The sequence below is a fragment of the Macrotis lagotis genome, chromosome 3, assembly GCF_037893015.1.
Source record: "Macrotis lagotis isolate mMagLag1 chromosome 3, bilby.v1.9.chrom.fasta, whole genome shotgun sequence".
Taxonomy (NCBI): domain Eukaryota; kingdom Metazoa; phylum Chordata; class Mammalia; order Peramelemorphia; family Peramelidae; genus Macrotis; species Macrotis lagotis.
Genome location: NC_133660.1, coordinates 81603177 through 81630303, shown reverse-complemented (window position 1 = coordinate 81630303; position 27127 = coordinate 81603177). Strand labels below are relative to the sequence as shown.

Here is a 27127-nt window from a genome sequence, read left to right as displayed (position 1 = left end):
AGAATGAATAAAATCACAGTCCCCTCCATCCATTTCCTCCAAATCTTTCTCAGAATTTTGCAGTGCTTTGGAATAATCATAAAATAAAAATTATTCTCATACTGAAATTTAGATAGAGATTGTATAATGGATTGAACTAATTCTATGCTGAGTCTGTAGCCAATCTTTTTTTTTAGTGTTTTTTTTTTGCAAGGCAAATGGGGTTAAGTGGCTTGCCCAAGGCCACACAGCTAGGTAATTATTAAGTGTCTGAGACCGGATTTGAACCCAGGTACTCCTGACTCCAAGGCCGGTACTTTATCCACTACACCACCTAGCCGCCCCGTGTAGCCAATCTTGAAAGTTTCTCTCTCATCAATATTCTATCATCATCACCATCTTCTATCAATGCTCAGTCATTCCTCTCTATTCCTCTATCATCTAGCTCCCTGACAAACTTTTTAATCTATCATAGGCATCTTCATCATAAAAGAAGAACTTCACAGGTTTATCATGTTTTTCAGAGCTACAACTTTCAACTTTTCTCTCCCTTTTGCCATTTCTTTCTACCTCTTGTGTCTTTTCTAGGTTGCCTCACCTCTTGATGTTATTTTCCTTTTCTTTTACTTTTTCTGACACTACTTGCCCTTCATCATTCCCTTGAATTCTCATTTTCTCTGTTTTCTATGTTCCAAAGTTTTTTAAGTTTTAGTTCACCAACCAATTCCAACACTCACTTGAACTTCTGGTTTTCTTTCTTTCTTTCTTTCTTTCTTTCTTTCTTTCTTTCTTTCTTTCTTTCTTTCTTTCTTTCTTTCTTTCTTTTTTTTGCAAGGCAAAGGGGTTAAGTGGCTTGCCCAAGGCCACACAGCTAGGTAATTATTAAATGTCTGAGGCAAGATTTGAACTCAGGTACTCCTGACTTCAGGGCCGGTGCTCTATCTACTGCACCACCTAGCTGCCCCTAAACTTCTGGTTTTTCTAAGGCATCAAACTGAACAATCATAGTGCTTTTCCAATGCTTCATTAAATTTGTTTAAAGTTTTTTTCCCTCTTATCTTCTCTGCATTATTAGGTTTCCCTGATTTCCATTGCTAAAAACTTAGTTTTGAGGGAACTTACTAATGGTGAAAACAAGATAATCAAAAAATTAACTGACATAAAAATGCAAACAAAAGAAAATGGAACAAATAACTAACCATAACTCTAGAGAAATTTGAAGTTATTGCAGGTCATAAATACCTTTTTATTACCAAAAGGATATTAATTACTCTACTGAGACCTTATTTCTCACTTTGGTAATGTTCAACTTCATGATGAGGATAAAAGGGCAAAAACTTTACAGAATGAAGTTTTCTTTTAAATTTCTGTTGTCTTTACCAGATTTCTTGCAAACCAGTGAATTATCCCATTTCATAGCTAAGACAGACTATTTTAGAACTTTAGTGCCTTCCCTTGTCAAGATTCTCTTTCATCTATTCTCATTTTGTTTCATATGTTCCTAGGTATTTACATATTGTTTCCCCTTTAGAATGTATACTCCCTCTCTTTTTTCCTTCTAGTGCTTAAGTCCAGTTACTGGCGCACAGTAAGTAAAAACTTAGTATAAATACTTGTTGTCTTGACTGGCTGACTACCTGACAGAAAAGGTCATTCAATTTCCACAGCAAAGAGGTAGCCATTACTTCTATCATTTCACGGCCTGGATCAGGCCATTGCTTCTATCATTTCACGGCCTTTAGAAAGATTGGAAATTGTTCTCCTTAATTTTTTTCTGCCAGTAAAGTAATAGGATAAACAGAGCTTGGAAACCTCCTGTGGACCTTCCAGCATATCTTAGTTTATCCATGATTCTTTCCTCTAAGAAGGGAGTGCATTCTGATACAAGAGCAATTCTGACAGTTACCCAAATGAGCATGAGCATGTGCTTTCTCTGAGTCTCAGTTTCTTTCTCTTGTCAAATAGGGATGATAATAGCAACTTGTGAGTACCACATGAGATCATGTAATGCAAAATGTTTTGGAAACCTGAAGTCTCTATATTAATTCATTGTTAAAGTTTTGTTAATTGGAATATTTGTTTTTTATTAGGAGAGCAGAGCAGTTAATTCTGGAAGTGGATGATGAAGTCATCCCATATTGCATAGCTACCGGGGATGTGAAAAAACTAGTCAATTTTTTTACTTCAAGAGGTCAACTTAAAGAAGCCCTCCTTATTGCACAGGTATGGCAAAGGACTAATATAATTCTCATATACCATAATAAAGTCACTGATTATTTTAGGAAGTAGGAAACTGAATTTTTAAAAAATTACACATGTGTATGGAAACAATATACATGTTTTATATTTGTGTATGTGTATATACACATATATCATACAAACATAGAGTTTTTAAAATAAAATTTTTTAAAATAATCATTTGCTTAAAACTGCTTCTGCTGGTAATTTGTAGGCCTAGTAACATTTTGCTTAAAACTACTTCTTCTGGTAATGTGTAAGCCTACTAAATTTTGTTATCATTAATTTTTTAGGTTATCATTAGTTTTTGAAAGACATTTCATCATCATTTATGAGAGATATCATGGAATGTGTAGAGAGAGGCAGTGGTAGAATCAGGATGACCCAGATCTGAGTCTGGCTTCTTAGACCCACCTATAGTATATGAGTTAAGATGATTCTCAGTAAGAGTCTTAGACTGTCAGTGTCTTGAAGCACCTCTAAAACTATATAGAGATGTTACTGAAGATTTAGGGTCTGAGCAATGGACAGTATTTCCTATGCCAAAAGCCCCCACATACATCCTAATAGAATTCCATATTTCAAAGTATACTTCAAACAAATAGTTACATATGAAAGTATATGTTTTATATTATTTAATTCTAAAGTGAAGTCTTCTGAAATTGTCAAACAGAAACTGATTTTACCAAATATTTATTTAATTTCTAGGCTGCTTGCGAGGGGAATATACAGACTCCAGAAATTTCCATCCATAATGGATCTTCATATTCTGACGGAAACAACATGGATGATTACAATGAGTGAGTGATATGCATATGTATACATGTGTATACATGTATGTAGTTATTGTTGCCATTTATTATTTCTTGACACTGGTCTTTACTCTCTTAACCCCATAGAGAAAGGGGATGACTTATATAATCCATTATAATTTTCTCCATCTAAGGCTTTTTGCAAAAACCTATAAGAATTGCTGGAAGGAGTGAAGCAGTCTGTATACATCTCTATGATGCTGTTAGGAAAGCTAAAGATTTTGAGGAAAGAGAGAAGTAGGGAACTTGGGCACTATACAAAGAACTTGAAATTAATGAGGTAATTGTATTTTTAAAATTGGAATGCTACCATTTCATTGTAAAAATGGAAGAAATTTTAGTTATAAAAATGCAAATAGGGTTTTTCAACTTACTAATGACCTCTATCATCCAATAAATAGCTCCACACTATTCCTTGTACTCTCCATCACCATTGTCACTGCTGTCACCACTGATAGTTACCTTGGGATAATAGATTTAGAGTGTGAAGGCGTGTCCAGGATAACCTATTCATCTTACATATAAGGAAACTGAGAGACCCAGGAAGATTGTCACTTAACAAAGCAATAAGTATCTGTTGTATGTAGGGGTGTGCTAGCTCTATTTTGAGATTTTCAATGTAAGCTTTTTATATCTTGGAAATCTGCAACATATATTACAAGTTAGGATTTGACTTGTTGTCTTGCTGTTTTTTTTAGGCCTAAGAAACTGATGGGAAAATATTAAAAATACAGATTTAACTTAAAAGTATGTGGTTTTGAGGAGTCATTGAATAGCTCACCACTGAGACATGAATATTCAATACTTACTCTGCTTACTTAGTCTATATTCTCTAAGGATTATGAATCATTTTATAGATGAGGAAATCATGATCTGGAAAACGATGCCTTGTCCAAGGTTACCCAGAGAATACTTTTTACCTATATACTCTAACCAGTTAGGTGCTTTAGGCCTATAATTACCTAGATTTCCTGGGAGAGTCATGATTTCAACTATTCTGACCCAATCAAAAATCCATCATTTAGGGCTTCAAAAAGTTTTTAAATAAACATATTTGGGAACATGCTATAATCCCCTAAACAAACTACTCCCATGAGACCTTGTCATTTTCAAGGAAACATGGTTGTTTATAACTTTCTTATAAGTTGTAAACTTATAGCTTCCCAAAATGTTACTAAATGTTTTATAGTTGCAAAACAAAACTTTAAAAAAACTTAAGCAGTCTTTATTATATAATCTTTTATTTAATACTTGTTAAAAATATGAATCAAATGACAAATACTTGATCAAAAAAGAAAAGGCTCTTGGTATTAGCACTTCTTTGAAAAGAACACCCTCTAAGAGAGGGACCTCTCTCTAATCTCTTTCATGCTGCTGTCTGCTCACTCAAGATGCACTGAATCTAATGTGAAAAAGGACTTGTGCAGGATGATTCTTAGACAAAATCCTTCCACAGAACCAAGGAGGAAGAATGTTAGGGAAGGTTAGGGATGACTCATAAAGGATTCTTAGGCCCAGAACCCTTGACTCTGGGCCAACCTGGGTTCAAACTTGGGCATGGCTCCTCAAATTATATTGCTTCATTTGTTTTTGTCCAACTCCAAATGACTTCCTGGAAACCTCAAAATACATTTCAAAAATGACTCATTCCCAGGTCTCAATATTATGTGGAGGGAATGGGTCAGAGATTCCATATTAGCACTCAGGGTAACAATTTATATCGAATACAGGACAGTCTTTATTTTGTCCCTTAGAAAAATGAAAAAAAAATTTAAATATTCACAGAAGGGAATGGGTCAGAGATTCCATATTAGCACTCAGGGTAACAATTTATATCGAATACAGGACAGTCTTTATTTTGTCCCTTAGAAAAATGAAAAAAAAATTTAAATATTCACAGTGATTCATAGTCATTAGGATGTTTCTTTCCTTTTTATTGCCTCTTCTACCTTCTCTAGTTTGGATTCCACTTGAAAGGGAAATGAATTTGAGATTGTTATAGAGGCCACTACCTCATGTCTAGGGGCTTAGAGGTCAGGAATATGGGGTCAGAAACTTCATAATGGGGCCAAGTATATAAAACACATGCCATAATCATGTACCTCTACTCCAAGGCAGCCTTTTGCAGCTCCCTGGCAGAATGCTATGTGTTCAGGTTCATTCTTAACTCTGTGTTCTAAAGAAAGCTCCCATTTTACTAACCTAGTTACAAAGGAATAGCTCAAACCTAAGATAATGGAGTCTATAAATCACCCTTAACATCCTCTTCTCTGAGTTGTCATCTAACAAGGTCCACCCTCTCTTGAGAGCAATCTTATCAAGGTCCCAAATGAAAGCTCCTCACCTTTCCTAAACTCACCAAGTTGACTGAGGCAGTTCTTTGCTCTTCCTACAGGGAGAGGTTGCACTTCATCCCTAATTCATTATGGAATTGACCCCAGAGACCAATCAACCAAGGAGTAAACAACTTAGCTCTTTTCATCCCAACTAGGTCCTAACCAGAAGTAATGTGAATTTAAATAAAGATAGTCACCATCAAATTTAAATTCATGGCATACATTGTTCTGTAGAAGATATGGGGTCAAGGTAGGCACCCATGAAACCTTGATTTTTTTCAGTTTTGGAATTTCCTACATTGATGCAAATCAAAGATTCCCACTCTTTGGCATTTTTTTTGAAACTGCATTGTTTATTTAAGATTACAGAAAGTTCATGAAACCCTTACTGAAAATGAAATTGGATTGAGACAGTGATATGAAGCCCAGCTCTCTTAGATTGAGATTGTTAAAACTGGAAGAAGAAACCTTTTCCGGCTTCTTCATTTTACAGAAAAGTAAACAAAGACCTTGAGTTTGTTGCAGCAACCAGAACCTCATTCTCTGAGTCCCAAGTCAATGCTTTTTCTGCCCAGATGTTGAAGTTTGGCTTTCCTTGAAGGCAGAAATGCCCTGGCCTTCTGAGCAGAAGTCCCCGCTTACCTGGCTAGAGATAAGCAGTAGATCAGGGAGAGCTACATTCCTTCCAGGAATACTCTGGCCTCCAACTCTTCTCCAAAAAAGATCTGGGATCTTGAGGGGTAAGATTTAAAGGAAAGGGAATTCTCAGGGATAGGAGGGATAGAAGAGTCAGAGCCATTCCCAGAAGCCATAGCTCTCTCTATACTGTTAGTGGAGATAGCTCTAGAATCCTTGAAATGCTCCACTTTACCTGCCTCCAACCCCTTGCCACCCTATGCCCCCACGCCTTCTTCCTTGGAAGACTTGGAGCACTTATTAGTGGCCCTTAAAGTTTCTGTACCCTAGGGCCATATCGTATACTCATTACTGCACAGTCCTCAGAACCCTATTTAGTCATCTGCCTACTCATATTGCATACATTTGGGTATAGAGGAAAGATCACTAAACTGAGTCAGGAAGCTATGTTTGAATCAGTCCTCTGACACTCATTCATGGGGAGAAACTCAGCTTCAGTGATCTTCTTTAGGTTGTGGGGAAAGTCTTCTGTTCATCTTAAAGCACTTCATCAATATTGCTTATTGCTAGCTATCTAAAAGCTATTTTTAATAACTTGTGACAATGGAAGATGGGTTTTTTTCTGTGTTTATGGAGAATTAAATCATTTTTTTTCCTACCACAGAATCTTACAGAGGGTCAGTAAAGAGCTGGCAGAATGGTATTTCCAAGATGGCCAAGCAGTGCTGGCAGCATGTTGCTATCTCGCTGTGGATAATATTGAGGTACAACATTTATGCATTTCTGTATGTGAATTAAAAACCAGTTATTCTTTTTTATATCATAAAATGTAATAGTATTGAAGAAAAATGGTTTTTTAAGCTTCTTTTCTTTGCAAGGGAACTATTTAATATACTACGCTTAAGTTTTTAAATAATATTCTCTGCTTGAATCATTGCTGAGAATATCTATTATAATTTTTCCTTAATATTTAAGCTTTAATATTGGATTAATTTTTTGAATTATTTGAGATGTTAGGATCAAACATTTTTATAAACTATTCCTAAAAAGTTAACAATAAGGCTATTTTGAGAAGGACTATTATGAATTACAAGAATAACAGTACCAGGATACTTTAGAATAATCTGAATCTGACAGTAAAACCTTTTCTGGCTGCACAAGTTTTTCAGTTTCCTTTTTTCAATCTGTTCCTTTAAAGAATGTAGGTAATCTTACTTAGTTTATAGGTTCATCTGACCCCATAGATTATAAAATTGACATTCTTGTGAATATAATTTGTACATTTGGAGGGAGGTGGTGTGAAGAATGATTAACTTGATTGGCATCTATGATACTAAAGATTATATTTTCTTACCGAACTAGCTTGCCATGGCATATCTGATTCGTGGAAATGAACTGGAGTTGGCTGTCAGTATGGGTACTGTCTTAAGAGAGAAGGCAGCACCAGCAACCCATTATGCCTTAGAATTACTAGCAAGAAAGTGTATGACAATTGCAACATGGTAAGGATTTTCATCAGATCATGTCACATAGTGCTTTTTAAAAAACAAAAACAATTGTTAGGTGCTTTGGATAATAAATATGCAGGAAGGATCTGGATTCTCTTCACAAAAAAAGATATGACTAGAAATAAGAATGAGGTAATAAAATCATTAGGATGGATTATAATATTAAAGTAATGAGAACTTGTTGGTATAAAATATATATATTCAAGCTCCTTCATTCTCTAGTAGTAAATCCAAGCCTTATTTGGTATATTAAACATTAGACAACCCCAAAGCAATGCTTTTTTACTCCAGATACATGTTGGGAACTGAGGGCAATGGGAGGTTCTTTAGATTGGCTCCTCAAATCCCAGAGGAAACTCCAGGAGACCCCAGGACTATATTGTAGACCTTCAAATACAGGTCAGAAGAATCCTATAATAAGCATCTGCCTTGGCCCGAGTCATTTTTCAGTCTAGGAAGAGGGAAGAGGGGGGTAATTTTGAGACTCTACCCCTCCTCAGGTATTTGCCACTCCTTGGAGCTTGTAAAGATATTATTTGACCATGACCCCTTTCTTACATGTTTACTTGATAAAAAAAAAAACAATACAAATGTTCCATCATTTTAGGTATACCCACTATTTTTTCCTTTTTCTTTTAAATTTTATTTAAGGCAATAGGGTCAAGTGAGTTGCCCAAGGTCACACAGCTAGGCAATTATTAAGTGTCTGAGGCCACATTTGAACTCAGGTTCTCCTGACTCCAGGGCCAGTGCTCTATCCACTATACCACCTAGCTGCCTCCAGGCATACCCTCAATCAAGAGCAGCACTCTACCTTGAATTAGATCTCCTAGATTTATTCTACTTCAACTTGCACCTTTAAGAGGACCAATAGGATTTGGGTATGACCTATAACCAGTCTTTATTAACATAGTCATTTAATGTTAGTTTGTCCCTTGAAACTACCCAATCATTCTAATATGATTGAATATTGTAATAGTTATTCAAGCTTACCCCAAAGAAATTTAAGCAAAGAAATAAATCAATTAATAGTATAGTTACCTCTAAGTGATTATTGCTTTAAGAGGCTTTTACCCCAAATTAAAGGTAGATGTAACTCCTGAAAAAAAAATAGGGTTGCTTTCAAAAAATCACTCTGAAATGATGTTTAAAAATGAGATTTGTGAAACTCAACCAAATGTAATAAAACTATTCATCTGACTATACTTTTACCTTTTTATAGCTATAGCTTTGATCTGTAGTAACCCCCAAAATTCTACCTCTACATTTCTTATATCTGTATCCTTTCCTTTACTCAAATGGGTACTACTCAACTTGAGGCCTTCTCTTCTTACCTGAACTACTCCAGTAGCCTACTTGCCTCTTGTGTTTCCTCTTTCCAATATATACTACATGTAGCTGTTGAAGGGATAGAACTGCTTGTGCCAGTCCTCTGCCTCCAATATTTCCTCTGTGATCTGGAAGACATTTATTTGGCTTTTAGAGCCTTGCCAAACCCCCTTTTTATTTATTTATTTATTCATTCATTCATTCATTTGCTCATTTATTTATTTGTTTATTCATCCATTTATTTATTTATTTATTAGATTTTTTTTTCAAGGCAATTGGGGTTAAGTGGCTTGCCCAAGGCCATGCGGCTAGGTAATTATTAAGTGTCTGAGGGTGGATTTGAACCCAGGTATTCCTGACTCCAAGGCCAGTTATCTATCCACTGCACCACCTAGCTACCCCACCAAAAGGCAATAGTGGTTAAGTGATTTGACCAGGGTCAAATAAGTAAATGTCTGATGCCAGATTTGAATCAGATCCTCCTGTTTCAAGGTGTGGGTGCTCTATCCATTGCACCACCTGCAATGTTATTCACTCCCCACCCTCCCCCACCACACACACACCTTTATATTACTCCACTCACTCCCAAACTCAGCCTCTTTAAATGCCTCTTTCTTTCAAAGCTCATTTCAAACTACACCTTTTAATGAAACCTTTATTGACCCACCTAGGTGCTAATATCTTCCCCATAAATTGATTTATTTTATATACTATATAACCTTTGTTTCCCCCAATAGAATGGAAGCTCCTTGAGGGCAAGGTTCTGTTTCATTTTTGTCTTTGTTATTTTCAGTGCCTGGAAGGCAAAACATGCTCATTGTTTGACTCTCAAAGATCCCTCCAATTTTCCAGTTGTATTTTATGTCACAACAAGATATATATATATATATATATACACATATTTTGAACAAAGTTGAAAATAGAAACTTTTATTTAGAGTCAGAGTAATTTCCAAAGAGCAACTATAGTCTTTGTAATTGCTAACAGCCTAAAGTGATGAAAATACACCTTTAAATTAGCCTATAGAATATAAGAATATAAGTTTAATCATTGTTAATAAACCAAGAGTAATAGGTTTTTTTGTTTATGGTTTAAGATGATAAATTTGATTCCTCTGGATATTCATTGTTATTTCAACATCTTCTTTATAGCTTTCCATTTCTTGGATACAGGTATTTTATAGTTTTATAAGGCCATAATTTAAATAATACACTGAAAAGCCCAGTTTTACATTATCAAAGAAATGTTTTTGAATCATTATTTTTCTTAATAAACTCAATCAGATTATTCACAGTAATACAAGGTTTAACAGCAAAATATGAGATCAGTTCCAACATTGTACATGAATATAAGTCTTATTACTTTATAGGTATACCTTGTCTAATAAATTGCCTCTAACTACTTATAATAAAAAAATTGTCCAATGTGGTCTGAGAAGAAAAATTAACATTTTTAATTCTTTGTGTAGTTTTTAATAATTTACCATTGACATATCTAATTATCTCAAGGTAAATCAAGTTAAAAGTTAAAATACAGTTATATCTTATATGTCTACATTAACAAATAATTATAAATAAATTTCAAGCTTGGGGAGGAAGAGGAAAATGCTGAGGAGGAAGAGGAAAATGCTGAGGAGGAAGAGGAAGAGGAAGGGGAAGGGGAAGGAAAAGGTATCTGCAGGCCTAAGCCATTTAATATAAACTCCAAGAAGATTTTCCCCCCTTTAACTCTAGACCACAAAAAGCTTAAGAACAGATTTCAAATGAAATTCCTAACAGTATCCTTAAATGTATTTAGCTAAACTTATTTTACTAATTAGTTCTTAGTGTTAGTGAGGAATTCACAAAAAAATGGAATTTCTCTTTCATTACCCATAAACTATTTTTTCTTAAGTTATTATTAATGATTATAGTAGCAATAGAGGTGAATCCCAACAAGCTATATGGGAAAAAAAGCCACAGCATACATACCATGCTGGGAAAAGCTTCAAGCATGAAGCTGAACAGTAGGCAGTTTCCCTGGCATCTAAGGAATAGCATTTTCAGCTTGTTAAGAGACTCATCATCAGACTAGCTCCAGGGTGGTGATTTTGTGATTAAGGGCAGTTCTGAGTATGTTGGTGGGATGAAAACTCTGGCAGGATTTTTGAACTTCAGCTCAAAAACTTCAACTAAGGAAGGGTCTGAAACATCCAAGAATAAGCTAACTACTGACTATAAATTTAGAATGACTCATCACCAAAAGTTTGGCCCCAAAAGGATTATTTGTTTTTTCCACATTATCTCAAGAAGATCCTCTACTAAGATATGGGTAATCTGCATTTATGGAGAAAATGCCCACACTGCCCATAATTAAGTATTTGAAATTTTGAAGTAGTGATATTTTATTAGTTTAGAATGGGGATTCTTAGCCTGTTGTCTGTAGATAAATTGAAGGGATTCTGTGAACTAAAAAAAATTTTGATAATCATATTTAAATTTGCTTGGTTTCCTTAATAATCCTAAGTATTTATTTGATTTATTTAAAAATATTATTTTGAGAAAGGTGAATCTGTAGACTTCACCTTCTGTCAAAGGAATCTATGATATAAAAAAGGTAAAGAATTCTTGGTTTGAAATACTATAAGATTTTGTTGAGGTAGATACAAAGTTACCAATGTCAAATTAATTATTTATAATTTAGCACTGTTTTCCTGTTAATAATTTCACACACCATATCAATGAACAGTTTTCAAACTGCCTCCCTCATTGGACAGTTACTAGGTCTAAAACAAATATTATTCAAATAGCTTAGAGTTTTATAAATTCCTTCATCTTTTCTTCATTTTCTATTAACACTGTTTATAAAATAATAGTAAACCAAAGACAAGAAGCAGTAAGAGGAAGAAAAACAAAGAATCAGGAAAAATAAAAATCATAATTTGTATAACTGAAAGTTGATTATGCATATTTCTCAAATTGTTACATACTTTTTTTGTAATAGCTAGTCAAAACTTCCATATTGTAGTTTAAAGGGAGTCTGTTTAAAATTGTAATGTTCTCAGTTCAGTTTTTGTATTTTAATCTACTTATGAATTTATGCATCTAATTTTGTGAATCATTAAATGAATTTTTATAAAATGGAATCCATCAGTTGCATCCCTCTGTTTGTTTGTTGTCTTGTTGATTGTCTGAAGGTTTACTAAGAAGTACCTAAAGTCTAAAAACAGTAAAATTTAAAGAGCCATGTTCTGTAATTAATTTAGCATTACTTTATGTTCAAAGTAAATGTCCATGATTTGACTTTAAGAGAAGTTGATTAATCAATTGAATGTGAGAAAAGGACCTGGAACTCCTTGTTAGACTCTAAATTTCTAAATAAAGTTCATAATATACACAATCATATCCACAGTGACTCATATATACATACATGCATATGTATATGTGTATATATATATATATATATATATACACACACATACATACACTTGCAATTGAGAATCATGAAATGTATATGAGTGGCAAGATGAATTTTTCTTCATTCTCCCTTAATGTTAATGACTTACACTTAGATGAAGAGTTCTAAGATTCAACGTAAAATTACTATTTTATGTGAAAATAATGTCAGGGGGAGATATTAAAAGTGTTATAATTTTGACAATTTTATAAATATTATATTTAGGTTCTCTTGAATAATTTTCTCTTTTTACTGTTTGAATAGGGATTTGGCAATGGATCTTCTCTTGCGGATTCCTAATAATGAGCTACATTTAGTAAAACTATGTGCTTTCTACCCAGGATGTACTGAAGAGATAAATAACCTACATGAGAAGGTACATTGTGTTGCTACTGAATTATTTTAGTCATGTCCCACTCTCTGTGATGGCATTTGGGGCGTTCTTGATAAAGATACTAGACTGATTTTGCCATTTTCTTCTCCAGATCATTTTACAGATATATACATAATTATACACATATATAACCATATATTCATATATATATTATTATGCTTATAATCCTCTTATCCTGTTTTTCTGAAAGGGATCACATCTTCATTCATAATCCAAGTCTTTCCATATTTTTCTAAATCCACCAGCTCATCATTTTCTCCACTAAAATATTTCTACCTAAAACTATCTAGTTATTTTAAATAGTCTATAATAATGTGGATTGATATAAGGGTCAACTTCTTTACAACCCATTAAGTACCAAATGTATTCTTGATATTTTTTTGAAAGTATTTTTGCTGCTAAAATAGGAGAGGGAATTATATATGATAACTAGAAGTAGAATAAAGAAGTTATGTGACATAATGGGCAGAAAAACTGGTTTCAGGATAGAGTTTGGTTTAAGTTCTGCCTGTTACCTATTGATTTTCTGGGGCTAAGTCCCTTAACCTCTCAGTATCTCTAGTCTATTCCCTAAGCCAATTAATTATAGAATAGTTGCCCATTTGTATTGGTAAAAGGAGTTTCCTTACTGGAATTTCCCTATGCCGATAAAATTATACATCAATATAGATTCATCTTATACACTTTAAATGAATAAGCCTTGTTGCAGATGGCTTTCATCTCTTCTAGTTTGGAAGATATGATATGCAACTAAAATCTGTCTCCCTTCTGGTCCTAGCTCTATTCTCAGCTGCTCAGAATAAGTCTAATCCCTTTTCTCCATCACTCACTTCTTTCAATTTCTTTTCAGTGTAGGTGCTCTCTCCAGCTGTGCAGATTGGAATCCATCCAAACTTCTCCTATGAAATTCTTATTCATGTCTTCTCTGATCCTCAAACATGCCAATTTTTTTTCTGGTTTTGAGGATTACTTGTGTACCAGCCTTGCAGCTGGACCATCCATAAGCTCTTGTTACCCCTCACTTTCAACATAACTGATGCCCTTTTTGTTAGTGTATATCTTATAGGCACTTCTTAAATGAATGTTGTCACAGATAATAGGATTGCAATATATTTATGCATACTAGGTGTGAATTCATTACCCTTTGGGCAAACTGATCTTGAAGAGCTTGTAGGGTTTCATGTTTTACCAAATACATCTATTACACATATTTACATATATTAGTGGTTCTTAAAACTTAGATTCATTGAGAGTGCTATGAAATTTCTGTTGAAACTGTTACAATCTAACAGTTTTATTTATTCATCTCCCAGATCATTGATCATCTGCATTGTTTGTTCAGGATATTCATCTTGAATTGCCAACTGTATGGGCTGATCATCTAGCTATATAGCATATGATATGGACCAGTGGTATCAAATTCAAGTAGGAATAGATCCCTATGGCCGTATTGGCTTAGAGAGCTATAAATTAACATTATTTGTGTTGTATGTGATTTTATGTATTGTGCTGACCATTTCCCAATTACATTTTAATTTGGTTCAAGCCATACTTGGAGTAGTGAATTTAATTCATCTGGTCTATACTATGGGCATTTTTCTCCTTGTTTTTCCATGTGGATTACTTCTATACCATCATAAATTGTTGGAATAGGCTTTTTGAGAAGGCTTCTATATTTGAAGTCATCCATGCAACAGAAGGAATAATACTACATTTGGAAGCAGAGGAAGAGTGTTCAGTTTCTAGCTCTGCCACTTATCTATGGCTTTGGGCATAGCCTTTTTAACAGAGTCTTATTGAGCTTACAGTCCATTAACATAATCAGATCTTGTTCACATAAACCTTTTGGTCTAGGCATAACTCCCTCATCTTGTGATTTCACTGATGTAAGAAACTCATAGTAAGGAAACTCCCACCTATCAATATAGGTTAAGAACTAGTCTTCAAGTTTTTGGCAGAGTTGCTTCTTGTAGTGATACAGTTGTTTTTTCAAAATGGTAAAAGATACTCAAACATAGATTCTGAGGTTTCTCTTTGGAGATTCCAAGTGTACATTGATAGCTAGAATAGTAGCTCAAATCTAGCAAAATGAAATTTAATGGAGATTAATCTTATGTACCATATTTGGTTCAAACTGTAAGTATAACATGGGGAAACCACAGATAAATGTCAGTTGAAATGAAACATATAGGGAGTTGGTGTGAAATGGCAATCATTTATAGAAGAATGTTTCTTTGTCTTGGTTAGACAGTATCTGGAGTGCTGTGTCCAGTGATAGCTTTCCACACCATAATTTAGTATGACTAAATAAGAGTGATTAGGTTAGTGAGAAAACTGATAATCATGTTATAAAAGAAAGGACAGAAGGAACTGGGGATATGTAACTTGTAGAAGATAAACCTATCAGTTATATTATCATAATGCTAAAATATTTAAGGGATTATATTTAGGATATTTAGGATTATTATTGTTATTGCTTAGCCTCGATAAAATATAGTACCAGAGTGACTTATTTTCTCTAAATATAAGGAAACAAATTCTAACAAATTAGTCCAAGAGTAGAATAGAAGGCCTCAGAAAATGCTAAGAGCCTATTTATTGACTGTGTTCAAGAAGCAATGTATGACTATTTTAGGGGAATAGTATAGAAATGGTGACTTAAGTATAATTAAATTGTCTGATCACTGAGAACCTTTTTCATCTGAGATTTCATGATTCTAGTTTGATTTTCTAATCTGATACTTAGAGACAGAAGTATCCAACTTAATCTCAGATATAAATAAAAATTTTGAACAGAAAAGGGCTAGGAGCTGATTCACATAACTGACATCAGAATCACAGAATTTCATAGTTGGAGGAATCATTTGAGATCATCTTATCTGATCCATACTTGAATAATAAGACAGTATCTCTAGAAAATAGGAAATAGGAAAATTCAGATTTTGCTCGACCACATCCAGTGATGATCCAGTTTCTGAAAGAATTTGAAAGCATTATTACACAGTTCTTTTTGTTCACTTGTTTGTTCTTGCATTAAGTCAATTTACTTCCCTTACTCTGGCTTCTTCCCCCTAAAGCTAAACAAAAAAATCTAATTCCTCTTTCATGTAACAGCTCTGCTAAACTTAGAAAGCAGCTATCTTATTCCTCCAAGTCTTTTTTTCATTCTTTTATCAATTCTCATATAATCTCTACTTGTCTTGCTAGCCTGATCTAAATTCATTCTAGTTGATAAATATCCATTCTAAAATGTCACATTTAGAACTAATTTCAGTCTGTTCTGTCTCAAACAAGACTACGTGATCTCATTCCTACCCTCATCCTTGACACTATTCCTTCAATTTTGAAGCCTAAGGTTGCATTATCTGTTTAGATTCTTGTGACATATTCTTGATATTGTTAAAGAGTATTAAAAACCCATATCTTTTTATAGAAGCCATGCCCTCCCTAAGTTTAGAATTTTATATTTCTCTCAATTGTATTAATTCCATTTTATTAGATTCAGTCCATCAACTTGTTGAAGTTCACTTGCTTCTCAGTTCTGTCTCCTAGTATGTTAATGTATGTCTTCCATTAATAAAATGTATGTATATATATTCCAAGTCATTAATAAAAATATTGAACTGCGCAGGGCTAAGGACAAACCTATGAGTTATCACACTAAAGTTCATCCTAAAATTGACAGTAATTATTGACAGTTCCAAATCTACCCTGACTCAACTAACACAGCTAGCCTATATTTGTCTATCTTTTTGATTCATTTCAACAAGTATTTATATAGGCACTCAATAGGTAGTTATAAGAATAGGGGACCAGAGTTCAGGAAAGAAATGAAGAGTGAAATTGTATATATGGTAATTGTATGTAAAGACATGGTTGCTAATGAGATTGATTAAAAGTAAAGAAGAAAATAGAGTTCAGGGCAGGTGCTTATTGATTATTATTCATGAAATGAGTGGGGATATAGATTACAATTCTAGGAAAAAAAAGTTGAGAAAGAGAGATCAGATAGGAAGAAAATCAATGTCTGGCAAACCTAGAGTAGTGTCTTGGAAACCCAGAAAGGATATAGTATCTAGGATAGTCAACAGAGTCATCAATGTGAAAAGTTGAAAAAAATCTGAGAACTGAGAAAATTTCATTTGGCTTAAAGATTTATCAATAAAAAATGAACTTAGAGAATATTTTGAAAGTTCAAAAATCATGTTCAAAGTTGAAATGATGACCATAAACCACTTTTTTCTAGGGTTATCACTCTGATAGGTAGAAAAGATGTCAGATAGTAGATTGAAGGGATGGCAAGGTAATATAGATAGCAGGGTCATAGAACCAAATGAAGGCAATTGCCAAAGAAAATAGTATGAAACCTTTCCTCTTTTTTACCAAATGGTAATTGTGGGGATTAACAATAATAAATTTGTATAAATCGCTCCTCAATTGTAACTTTAATTGAAAAAATATTTAAGAAACAAGGCATTTATTCAATCTCTCCCTATCTTATCTTTATTAACATGTTTAGAATTATTTTTTGACAATTGTTTTTTAGTGTAATCTACCCTCAATAGAAGAATGTACGGGATTAGCAGAGGCTGCCCTTGCAGATGGAAATATATTTGAAACTATAAAGTATTACTTGTTAAGTAAAGAACCTGAAAAGGCTCTTCCTATTGGTATTCGCTTCGTCAAAGGTGAGTTTTTACATGGCATGTTCATATGCAGTCTACTCATTTATTTGACCTCTTCACTCATTTTTGCAGTTGGTCTTAAAATTAAACACTGGCTCATGTATTGAAGGACTACAAGAAATCAGTGGTTCTAAAATTTTAAAAGAAAATCCAACAGAAGACCAGGTCTTAATTTAATTAGCTGTTTTTCTCTTCACTTTAGTTTGGTCTGTTTGGGTCTTGATGCTATGAATAGAAGTTCCTGATCTGTTACTTTAATGACCTACAGAACATGGAAATAAATAAAATTGATTTTAGAGACAAGGCAATGTTTTTATATGTAGTTCATGTAAATTTTGTGGACCAAATATTTACAGGTATTTTTTATTGCAAGATTGGTTTATTTGTGTGTGTGTGTGTGTGTGTGTGTGTGTGTGTGTGTGTGTGTGTGTGTGTATTTTTTTCAAATCAGAACAAATGAGCCATTCAGACTGGACATTGGATACTGTTTACCCAGCCCTTGACCTTCTAAGTTATGTCCGCACCGAAAGACTAATCCTACATAAATGTAATGAGTGAGTACATCTTTCTTCCAGATATTGAAATTGAACTTCTTGTCTTATTTTAAAATAATTCTTACTATCTTTTGTCTTAATTCTTTGTCAGTTTGAGATTTAGTTTCTTTCTTGGAACAGGTAAATTCATTAAACTTGGCTTAATGATTTAATGGTTCATTAAACTTGACCTGTGGGAGTAGAAGTAGAATGTGAAGAAGGGTAAGAGTAATAGAGAACATAATAAAATTAGAGTGGAATAAATTTGGAGTAAAAATACAGTTTAGAGCATAGGTATCAAACTCGAGACCCACAGGTAACAAGTGTTTATTCCAAAGTAAAGTATATTTGGGAAATGTTTATCAAATGAAATAAAAATTCAATACAAAGAAGATAATATTAATATATAGTTTTCTAGTTCAATGAGCAGCAACAGGAATCCATTTCTATTTCAGCTTGACATCACTGGTGTAGAGCTTCCCCCCAGGATAACAGGCATGCATAAATCTACACATGGCTCAACCCAAGTCAGCCCCCAAACCTGTAGCCACCATTGAGAATTATGGTCTGGGCTTTAAGGCTTCAGTGAGCCCTAGAAGGCAGGGATGTTTTCTGCCCTTCTGTTTAATTGCAGTCTTCAGCACAGGCCTGTTCCTCAGGAAGTGTTTAATGAATGCTTGTTGACTTAATGCAGCTATGTAGACAGCCACTGGGGAGAATCCTGTTTTAACTTCTTTACAGAGTCAGTGTAGCTTTAGGAAGCATAAGTTGCGCCATTTCAAAGCCATTTATGGGAATCCCCACAAAGTACCAAGCAATCCCTAACTTGTCTCTGCTGTGAGTAGGAAAGATGGGATGGTGAGAAGTAAATATGTAGGGAAAGTTTCCTTTTAAGATGTTAACTGTTTTAAATTTGAAAACATTTATGAAATAATTATCATTGTGCTACTTTTCTGTATATGTATGGGTAAATGATTTTATAGGCTACAAATCTGACAATTCAAATTGCAACTTTCACTGAAATTTTAATAATCAAACTTAATAATATTTCTTTGGATGTATGTAGTTGCTATGAACTAAATAATGTTCTATTCGTCAGATAACTAATTGCATTTAAATAAATGTGTTCTCTTTTAGAGTCCGAAATGAATTGCTGATATTATGTGGTTACATTGGTGCTTTATTAGCAATCAGAAGACAATATCAGAGCATTGTGCCAGCCCTTTACGAGTACACAAGGTACATTTGCTCTCATGAAAGAGCAATTTGTTTTTGAAACTAGGAACTTGAAACCATTATTTTCCCCTCATTTCTTTAAAATCAGTATATAAAATAAAAATTACTCAATGGGGAGAGCAGGGGGAATACTCTCCCTATTCCTGGTCTACAATGATAAATGTACTGTTTTTGAAAATGATGATTAACTATGGATGGACTACTGAGTGTCCAGAAATGCCAGTTTTCCTGTTAGTTTTATAGAATGGGAAAGACATACATAAGTAACTGCTTCCTGATATAGACCAAAGCCACACATGGCTTGTTCTAGGAATGCTTATTCTCATGCTTTGGTGTCTGTCTCTCACCTGTGGTGCCAAAAGGTTATATCATATACAACAGCTACACCCTGATAAAAACCATGTTGGCAGATGGGCCAAACCAAAATGAAGGTAACCAACAGGCTTCAAACCCTTTGGTAAGTTAGGGAGATATCAACTGAAAGCATGTGAAGATTTGCTCCAATGGAATGGGCAGATGAGAACAATTTGTTTCAGTGGCCACGAAGGCAGTTCTGAGCTTGGTCAGACACTGAAGATGCCAAAGTCCTCTTCTACATACCAAGTCATCACCAGTCATCTTGACTTTTGTCCTGTCTTTGGACTTCAATGATTCTGAAAGAGAAAGTGAGGCTGCCAACTTTGTACAACTCTGCTCACTTAAATCCACTCCATGTGCAAATCAAGACAGCAGCCCACGATGTCACTGATCTTTGAAAATGAAGGATAAACAAAAACAATATATAATCATAAGGTAGAAGGGATGGAGTTGATCTCCCTCTTTTTTGGTAATTCTATTTGGGTAAAAATCATAGTCTTTGAAGGACAGATTAGAAAATGATTGTTAACCACACTGAGATACCTTAACTTGAACAAACAGAAGGAAACATGAACAGTAATACAATATTAACATTCAAAGGACAGAAAAAAAATAAAAATATAGATTAGGAAATTGCATCTACTAAAAATAAATTCAATTTTTCAATTTTAGCTATATTTGTTAAGACAAAATTGAAATTAAAATTTTTGGCTATGTTGCTCAGGGTAAAAGCTAGTATTTGAGAAAACAAAGTATATTAATGTTTGTTACAATGATGTAAACACACATGGATTTGGGGTTCATATTTTACCTTTTTTCCTGTCAAGTATCATTACATTCCAGGAAGAATGAGAACAAACTAGGAGAATTAACCACACATATTTACCTTTTTTACCTAGCTGTGTGACCTTGGGCAAGTCACTTTACCCCACTGACTTAAATAAAATTAAAAAATTTAAAAACAAACAAAAAATTGTATTTGAATAAAATTTTGTTCTTAGGATTATAGACATAAAGTTGAAAGGCATCTGAATTCATATCATCCACCCTCTCTCATTTTACAAATAAAAGCACTTAGGGCTCAGGGAAGTTAAGGTGGCTTATCCAAGATCATATAAATAGTAAATGACAGAGCAGGAAGATAAATTTTGGTTCTTAAAGGTTATGCCAATGGAGAACAAAAAGTGACAAATTCTACAAAGATGAAAAGGTTTTCAGGAGGGAAAACTTGGAATTTAACTGACTTTTGCAATGAGCATCACCAGAAGGATGGCAAGTTTTGACCATAGCTGCTCATTTGCTTTGTTTACACAAGGTCTTAGAATCAATTAATCAATCTCTGACCAAGACCCTATTTCTACTGTCTCACTCACTTCCATAATAGGCCATGTCATTTTTTTCTTATATAAGTTTTTACAATTCATAGTCATAAAAATGAGGGTAGAGGTTGATTCACATCAACATTTTCGCTGCTTTCTCAGTTGATATTTTCTTTTATTATTCTTCTAACCTTTGGATTTTTATACCTTCTGAAGCAATACTATCATAATTATTATCACTGAATTCTCTCATATAATATTTGCAATTTTATGCTCATTTTAGCTTACTATATTAATGTATATTAAGAGCATATCTAAATAATGAGAGTATTCTGTTAAGCAGTAGAAAAGGTAGCATCAGTCTGAAAAGGAACTGGAGAGATCATAGAAAAAGAAGTCTACTGTACAAGTAAGTTGGAAGATTTCTTTGAGGTGACAATAGAAGAGAAGGTTAGAGAAGTAGTGGAAGGCAGAGCAATGTGGTCACTTAAAAAAACTTGTGATTTTAGGCTAACTATGGATAGGAGCAACAGAGATATAGATCTGGGTCCAGTGTAAGGAAAAATGCTTTATTAGATCTGTCTTGCAAAATGATTGGAGTGCCTTGAGAAGTGAAACTGGAAAACATTTTGTCATGAATCTTTTATAGGGGATTCCTGTGCAGTTATAGATTGGACTAGATGGTCTTTGGAATCCCTTCCAACTATGAATCTACATGTATAATATTTAATCTAAGCCTTCTCCTTTTACCCTGCATTTGACTTAAATGTTGCTTTACTTTTTTTTTTTTTAGGGTTTTGCAAGGCAAATGGGGTTAAGTGGCTTGCCCAAGGCCACACGGCTAGGTAATTATTAAGTGTCTGAGACCGGATTTGAACCCAGGTACTCCTGACTCCAGGGCCGGTGCTTTATCCACTACGCCACCTAGCCGCCCCTGCTTTACTTTTCATTCTTCACCCTTTTATTTATATAACATTTTTCTTCCTTAATATATTATTTTTCTGTTTTCTTAGTTCTCAGGTTTTTTCCTGTGATTTATCTCATTTTGACTATCAATTTTATTCATATTTGCCATATTTTACATAAATGGAGATTAAGCATTATGATTAAGAATGATGGATATATTTTCAGATTTTTAGAACTGCAAAGGAATGCAGATAACCATCTAATCTAGCCTAAATTTTTAGATGAGTAAAATAAGGCTTAGAGAACTGATTTTCACAAGATTAGGTATTGTCGCATTTTTATTTTCAGATTTATCTCACTTTGAAATTTTAAGCGGCAAAAGTAGTATGTTACAAGCAGCTATGCCCCAGAGAAAACTGTTAGCACTTAAGGTATTCTCCCAAAATGATAATTCTACTTGCCATTTCAATCAAAAAATAGCAATAGCAGTAACAATCTTAGAGAATCTGAAAAATAACATTTGAAATAAAATCAAAAGATCTGGGATCATGGTCCTAATCTCTTCTATTGTCTTTGTAATCATGAACAAATCACTTGACTTCTCAGGGTTTCAGTTTCTATCACTGAAATAATGGATAGCTATGGTTCCTTCTTGTTCTGAAATTCACTTTTTCATCCATGAAATTCTAACATTTTCAAACTTTTTACTAATACAATTGTTTTTTCATCAGTCATTTCCCAATATACCTCCTTCCCCTCTCCCCCCAAATATTTCCTTGTAACAAAACAAAACCAATAGTATGACTTCCTCTGACAGAAATGATGATCCAGACCAGGAACTCAACAATCAGGGACAGGATAGAAGTATTACTAGGGAAAATTGTCTCAGTAAAGTGAACAAGGAAACTCTTTGGAATGGTGGGGGCGGGGGAGCAAGTTTGAAAGAGTGTGATAATAAGCAAGGAATAAATGGCTCTCTTGCTGCAGGTAAGACCCATTTGAAGTTAATTTGTGATGTACCCAGATGTGTAAGCAAGAGTGGAGGAGGCAGATGTGGAAGTAATCCAGTCTGGAGCCTTGGCCATGCATGAGCAGTGAGACCACAAGGGCCAAGGGGTTCAAATATTGAGGACTTTGTGGAGCTGAAATGACTAACCTACTGGGAATGAGATTGGAGAGGAAGGAAAATAAAGTCTCAACAAAGATGATGACCTCAGAAATGATTGAGGGGTGGAGAAATCGAATGTCTCAGTGACTGAAGACTAAGCTTAGAAGGGGTAATGCATAAAAAAAGTAGAAGAATATGATATCATGGCAGGGGGAGGGGATGTTAGAGTTTCTAAGTAGGGAAGCCAAACTTTTCTGGTTAATGGTATGATCTAATATTTTACTATTTCTTTGTCTAGCTGATATGGAGTGCCATTGGGATCTATCACCTTTATAATCATGGACAAAACACCTAACCTCTTAGATCCTCAATTTCCTCTTTTGTAAAATGACAATCATAATAACTCCTAGTGGGGAATGTGAAGATCAAATGAGTATGTAAAACATTCTGCAAACCTTCAAGTGATATGAAAATATCAATTATTTTCCTCTATTTCAGCCAACTTTTAAAACGGAGGGATGTGTCAGTACCTCTGAAAATTGAACAACTTTCTGAAGAACTGGATGCCTGGAGAGTTTGCTTACATTCAAGCAACAAGTGAGTTTAATTTAGAAAATAAAATACAAAAAGGAAAATGGATTTTATTTTCAGAAAATAAAATCCTTAAAATGTATTAAATGTCTCAGTCATTATTTGTGGGCAGAATGAAGAAATATTGATTTGCATAAAAATATTCCAAATTACATTAATCAAAACTACCCTTTTATTGTCTTTTTATAGGCCTTAGATTTTTTTTATATTAATCAGTATGAAATAGATAATTTTCCTCATTTATGGGTGTTGCAATAGAGATTTATCAGGTCCCTTGTATCATTAACATTTTATAATTCCATAGCCATTAAAAGTTAACATATGCTGAATACACAGATCAACAGAAGAACCTCCTCATACCCCTCCTTCCGACTCCCAAAGAATGATTTATGCAAATTTGCTAAAGAAAATGAAGGAAGAACCACTCAAAGGCATCATTGGACCAGATTCTGTCACTGGATCAAATCTTCCAAGTCATTCAGATGTCCATCTCTCTTGCTTGACAGGATTAAAGATCCAGGTACATCCTTATATTATGCAAGTAGGGTGTTAAAAATAAATTTACCTAACTTAAAATAATTTCTTAAGCATATGATTATATTAAAATTAATGTATACTAGTAAAATGTTATGAGACCCATCAGAGATCTATTTTTCAGCAGTTCCAGGAGGTAGGTTTAAATGTCTCTTTTTTTCCCCTTAGGTACAATGCAAATGATCAGTATATTAAAGAAACATTCTCAGGAATATATGCAGTTAGTATTGTGTATATGTGGCTATTTTAAACTTTGTTCTCTCATAATTTGTCATTATATAAGGGATAATGATAAACAGGAATAGGTGCATACAAAAATTATGTATGGAAAATTGAATTTATAGTCTTCCCTTACAAGCCCACAAACAGCAATATACTAAAGAGTTTACATTTATGATATATGTATTCCTGTCAGAATAAGAAGTTTCCCTTAGAATATCAATCATGAATATTTTCAGTAATCTAAAATGAAAGAGATCACTGAGAGGACAGGTACTTTCCCTGTTTCAAATACTTTTGGTGGAACTCAGAGCATACATAAGTCATAGCAGCAGAACTATTTTACACTATGACTTATACCTAGGGATCCATCCTGTGGTATTCAATCCTTGTCCCCTCCAAGTATTAAGGAATTTGCATTGAAGACCAAGAAATTTTCAAGACCTAAGAAATTAACCCTAACTATATGACCAATGGAGAAAGTATTTTAAAAAGAAAGGAGGACCTTCACACCTCTTGAATTAAGTAGCCTCTAACTACAGGGAAAAAATGAGCTCTCTCTTCAATACCAAACTCCCTGCTTCTATAACCATCTATTAACTATTCCCATTAGCCTAGGATTTCAATTCTTCCCCATTTTAGTCTTTTAGCTAACATCATTTAGCATTTTAGCTAATGACATCATAGCTTCCAACGTCTATCAAACCTTCTCTCAGAAAAGGATCTAATAAACTGATAAAGGCTTAATGTGTTAGCCCTATCATGGCTATTTGCATTTTAACATATAATTAAAACCAAGCTAAAGGAATTAGTCTTCAGTTATAAAAGTTCCGGCATTAGTAAGGGAATGGGAGAGATGTTTTGGTAAACAATAGAAGTACATAAGAATACAAAGAAGACTCTGTCTGGCAGCAATTATATTGATTCCTTATGTGGCATGGAACACTTGAGAGTAGTAGACATTTATCACTTTGAAATGTGATATGGGAGGAAACTGCATAGGCTGGCCTCCAAAATCACATGTCTTTCCCAGAAGATAATTCCTAAAGTCTTACTGGACAATCCCATAGTGCTATATGTCTGAACCTAATGCAGAATGATAGCATTTGGCTTCTCTCCAATATCCAAAATAATCAATTACATGAAATTAATTCAATTCTCCTTTTTTGGTATGATAAAGTGCTAGGTCTGGAGTCAGGAAGATTCAAATTAGAGTCAAATTGAGTTCAAATCTGACCTCACATATTTATTAGCTATGTGACTCTGGGCAACTAATTTAATCGTTTGCCTTAGTTACTAATCTATAAAATGATCTAGAGAAGGAAAAAACCTTAAAAGGGGTCATGAGAAGTTGAACATGACAGAAACAACTGAACAAAATCTAAACTGTCTATTAAAGTAGCATATGTATCTATTCTATCACTCTCTTTATATGAGGGCTATGAATGTAGATATATTCTAATATGTTTATTCCTATCAGGGTGTCAAACATTCATGTGCTTTTATATTCCCCTAGTGAACAGGAGAAATTTGGAATTTGAATACATGTCTGTCATTCATGTACACAAATATCATTGAGTATTTGTACTTTCTTTTTAACTAGGTAACTATATTACATCTTCAAGATAAAGCTGCTTATTTTCTCAGTGATATTACTAATATTTACGTAAGGGATTTGGACTGTAAAAATGAAAACTAATTTCCATTTTGTCTGTCATAGAATAGAACATAAGTAAGAAATTATGTATATATATGTTTGTTGTCCCTAGTAGTAATTAGTTTTTCTTAATATATTTTCATTTTCTTTGATATTTATATTAACTCTGAGTGTGATTATTTTTTTGAAGTTTAAAACAAATATCTTATTTATAAACTTTTCTTATTTCTCCCATTACTTTTATATCATAGGGTCCTGTCTTTTTCCTTGAAGATGGAAAATCAGCAATTTCATTGAATGATGCTTTGATGTGGGCAAAGGTGAATCCATTCTCTCCCTTAGGGACAGGAATACGACTTAATCCATTTTAAAAGAGTTATTTTTCTTCATACTAAATTGCTTTTGGGGGGAGAGAGATAAGGGGAAAGGATCCTGCAGGTTAATATTACCTTAACCTCAGTTGCTGAAGGAGAAAAAAATGGCAGTTGATTTCATTCTGAATGACAAATGTAGTTGAAATGTGAAATATTCACACCAAAGGGAAGGAAAATGAAAAAATGATGGAAAAAATGAAACTTCTAAGTGATTTAAAGAAAAATCATCACATTCTTTAACTGAATTCCATGTTTGGAAGAAAAGTTAATGTTCTTTTTATCAGGCAATTATTTCAAATACATTAAAAGGCAAAATAAGCATTATGCCCTGACATGCTATGGTGGATTTTAAACTAAATGAACATCTACATTTTTGGTTTGTAAAATCTGTAATTATCTCTTTTTTATCTTTAGCTCATATTTAATAAATATTTCTCTTAGAAATTTGATGTGTAAATAAATGTGTGCATGGTACAATCAGCTCCATTTTCAAAGTCATATGAAAAGTTTATCTACCTAATCATATAGACTCGTTATGTTTCCATATTGACAAAACAAATGAACAAAATTACAGAATTCAGTCAGGTATCTCAGAATTTATAGAATCAATGACTCAGCTCCTCAGTTTTCACCTATATACTTGAAATTAGATTGACACAACCTAATTGTTTAATTTTATTTTGATTAACTTAAAAAATTATATATATATATATATATATATATATATATATATATATATATGTATGATGAATCAGTCCTAGTCAGTCAGTTCATCTTAACTAACAATTTTGAGATAGTTTAAAGTGTGTTCATGAAAACAATTTGGAGGAAATTGTTATAAAAAAAGCACACATTTATTCAAAACAATTGGAATACATATATAAATTTAACTTTTGTTCTAAAACTATTTGTTTGAAAAAAACGAAGAAGTGCCGTACAGT

At 33.6% G+C, this 27127-nt stretch overlaps 1 protein-coding gene across 5 annotated transcripts in view; it reads left to right on the top strand.

The window, feature by feature from the left end:
• Positions 1-26361, top strand: part of WDR17 (WD repeat domain 17) — a 93320-nt gene extending 66959 nt beyond the window's left edge. For 2 of the 5 annotated variants that reach the window (XM_074228939.1, XM_074228937.1), the window contains 12 exons: positions 2070-2202; positions 2926-3017; positions 6666-6765; positions 7364-7503; positions 9990-10010; positions 12538-12649; positions 17214-17355; positions 17804-17906; positions 19023-19124; positions 23310-23408; positions 23739-23922; positions 26064-26361. In XM_074228939.1, coding sequence (XP_074085040.1) covers positions 2070-2202; positions 2926-3017; positions 6666-6765; positions 7364-7503; positions 9990-10010; positions 12538-12649; positions 17214-17355; positions 17804-17906; positions 19023-19124; positions 23310-23408; positions 23739-23922; positions 26064-26183 — 1348 coding nt within the window. In that variant the 3' untranslated portion in view covers positions 26184-26361. Of the gene's footprint in view, positions 1-2069; positions 2203-2925; positions 3018-6665; positions 6766-7363; positions 7504-9989; positions 10011-12513; positions 12650-17213; positions 17356-17803; positions 17907-19022; positions 19125-23309; positions 23409-23738; positions 23923-26063 lie in introns of all 5 variants that reach the window. The other 3 variants (XM_074228940.1, XM_074228938.1, XM_074228936.1) reach the window with 2 other exon arrangements.
• The last annotated feature ends 766 nt before the right edge of the window (positions 26362-27127 follow it).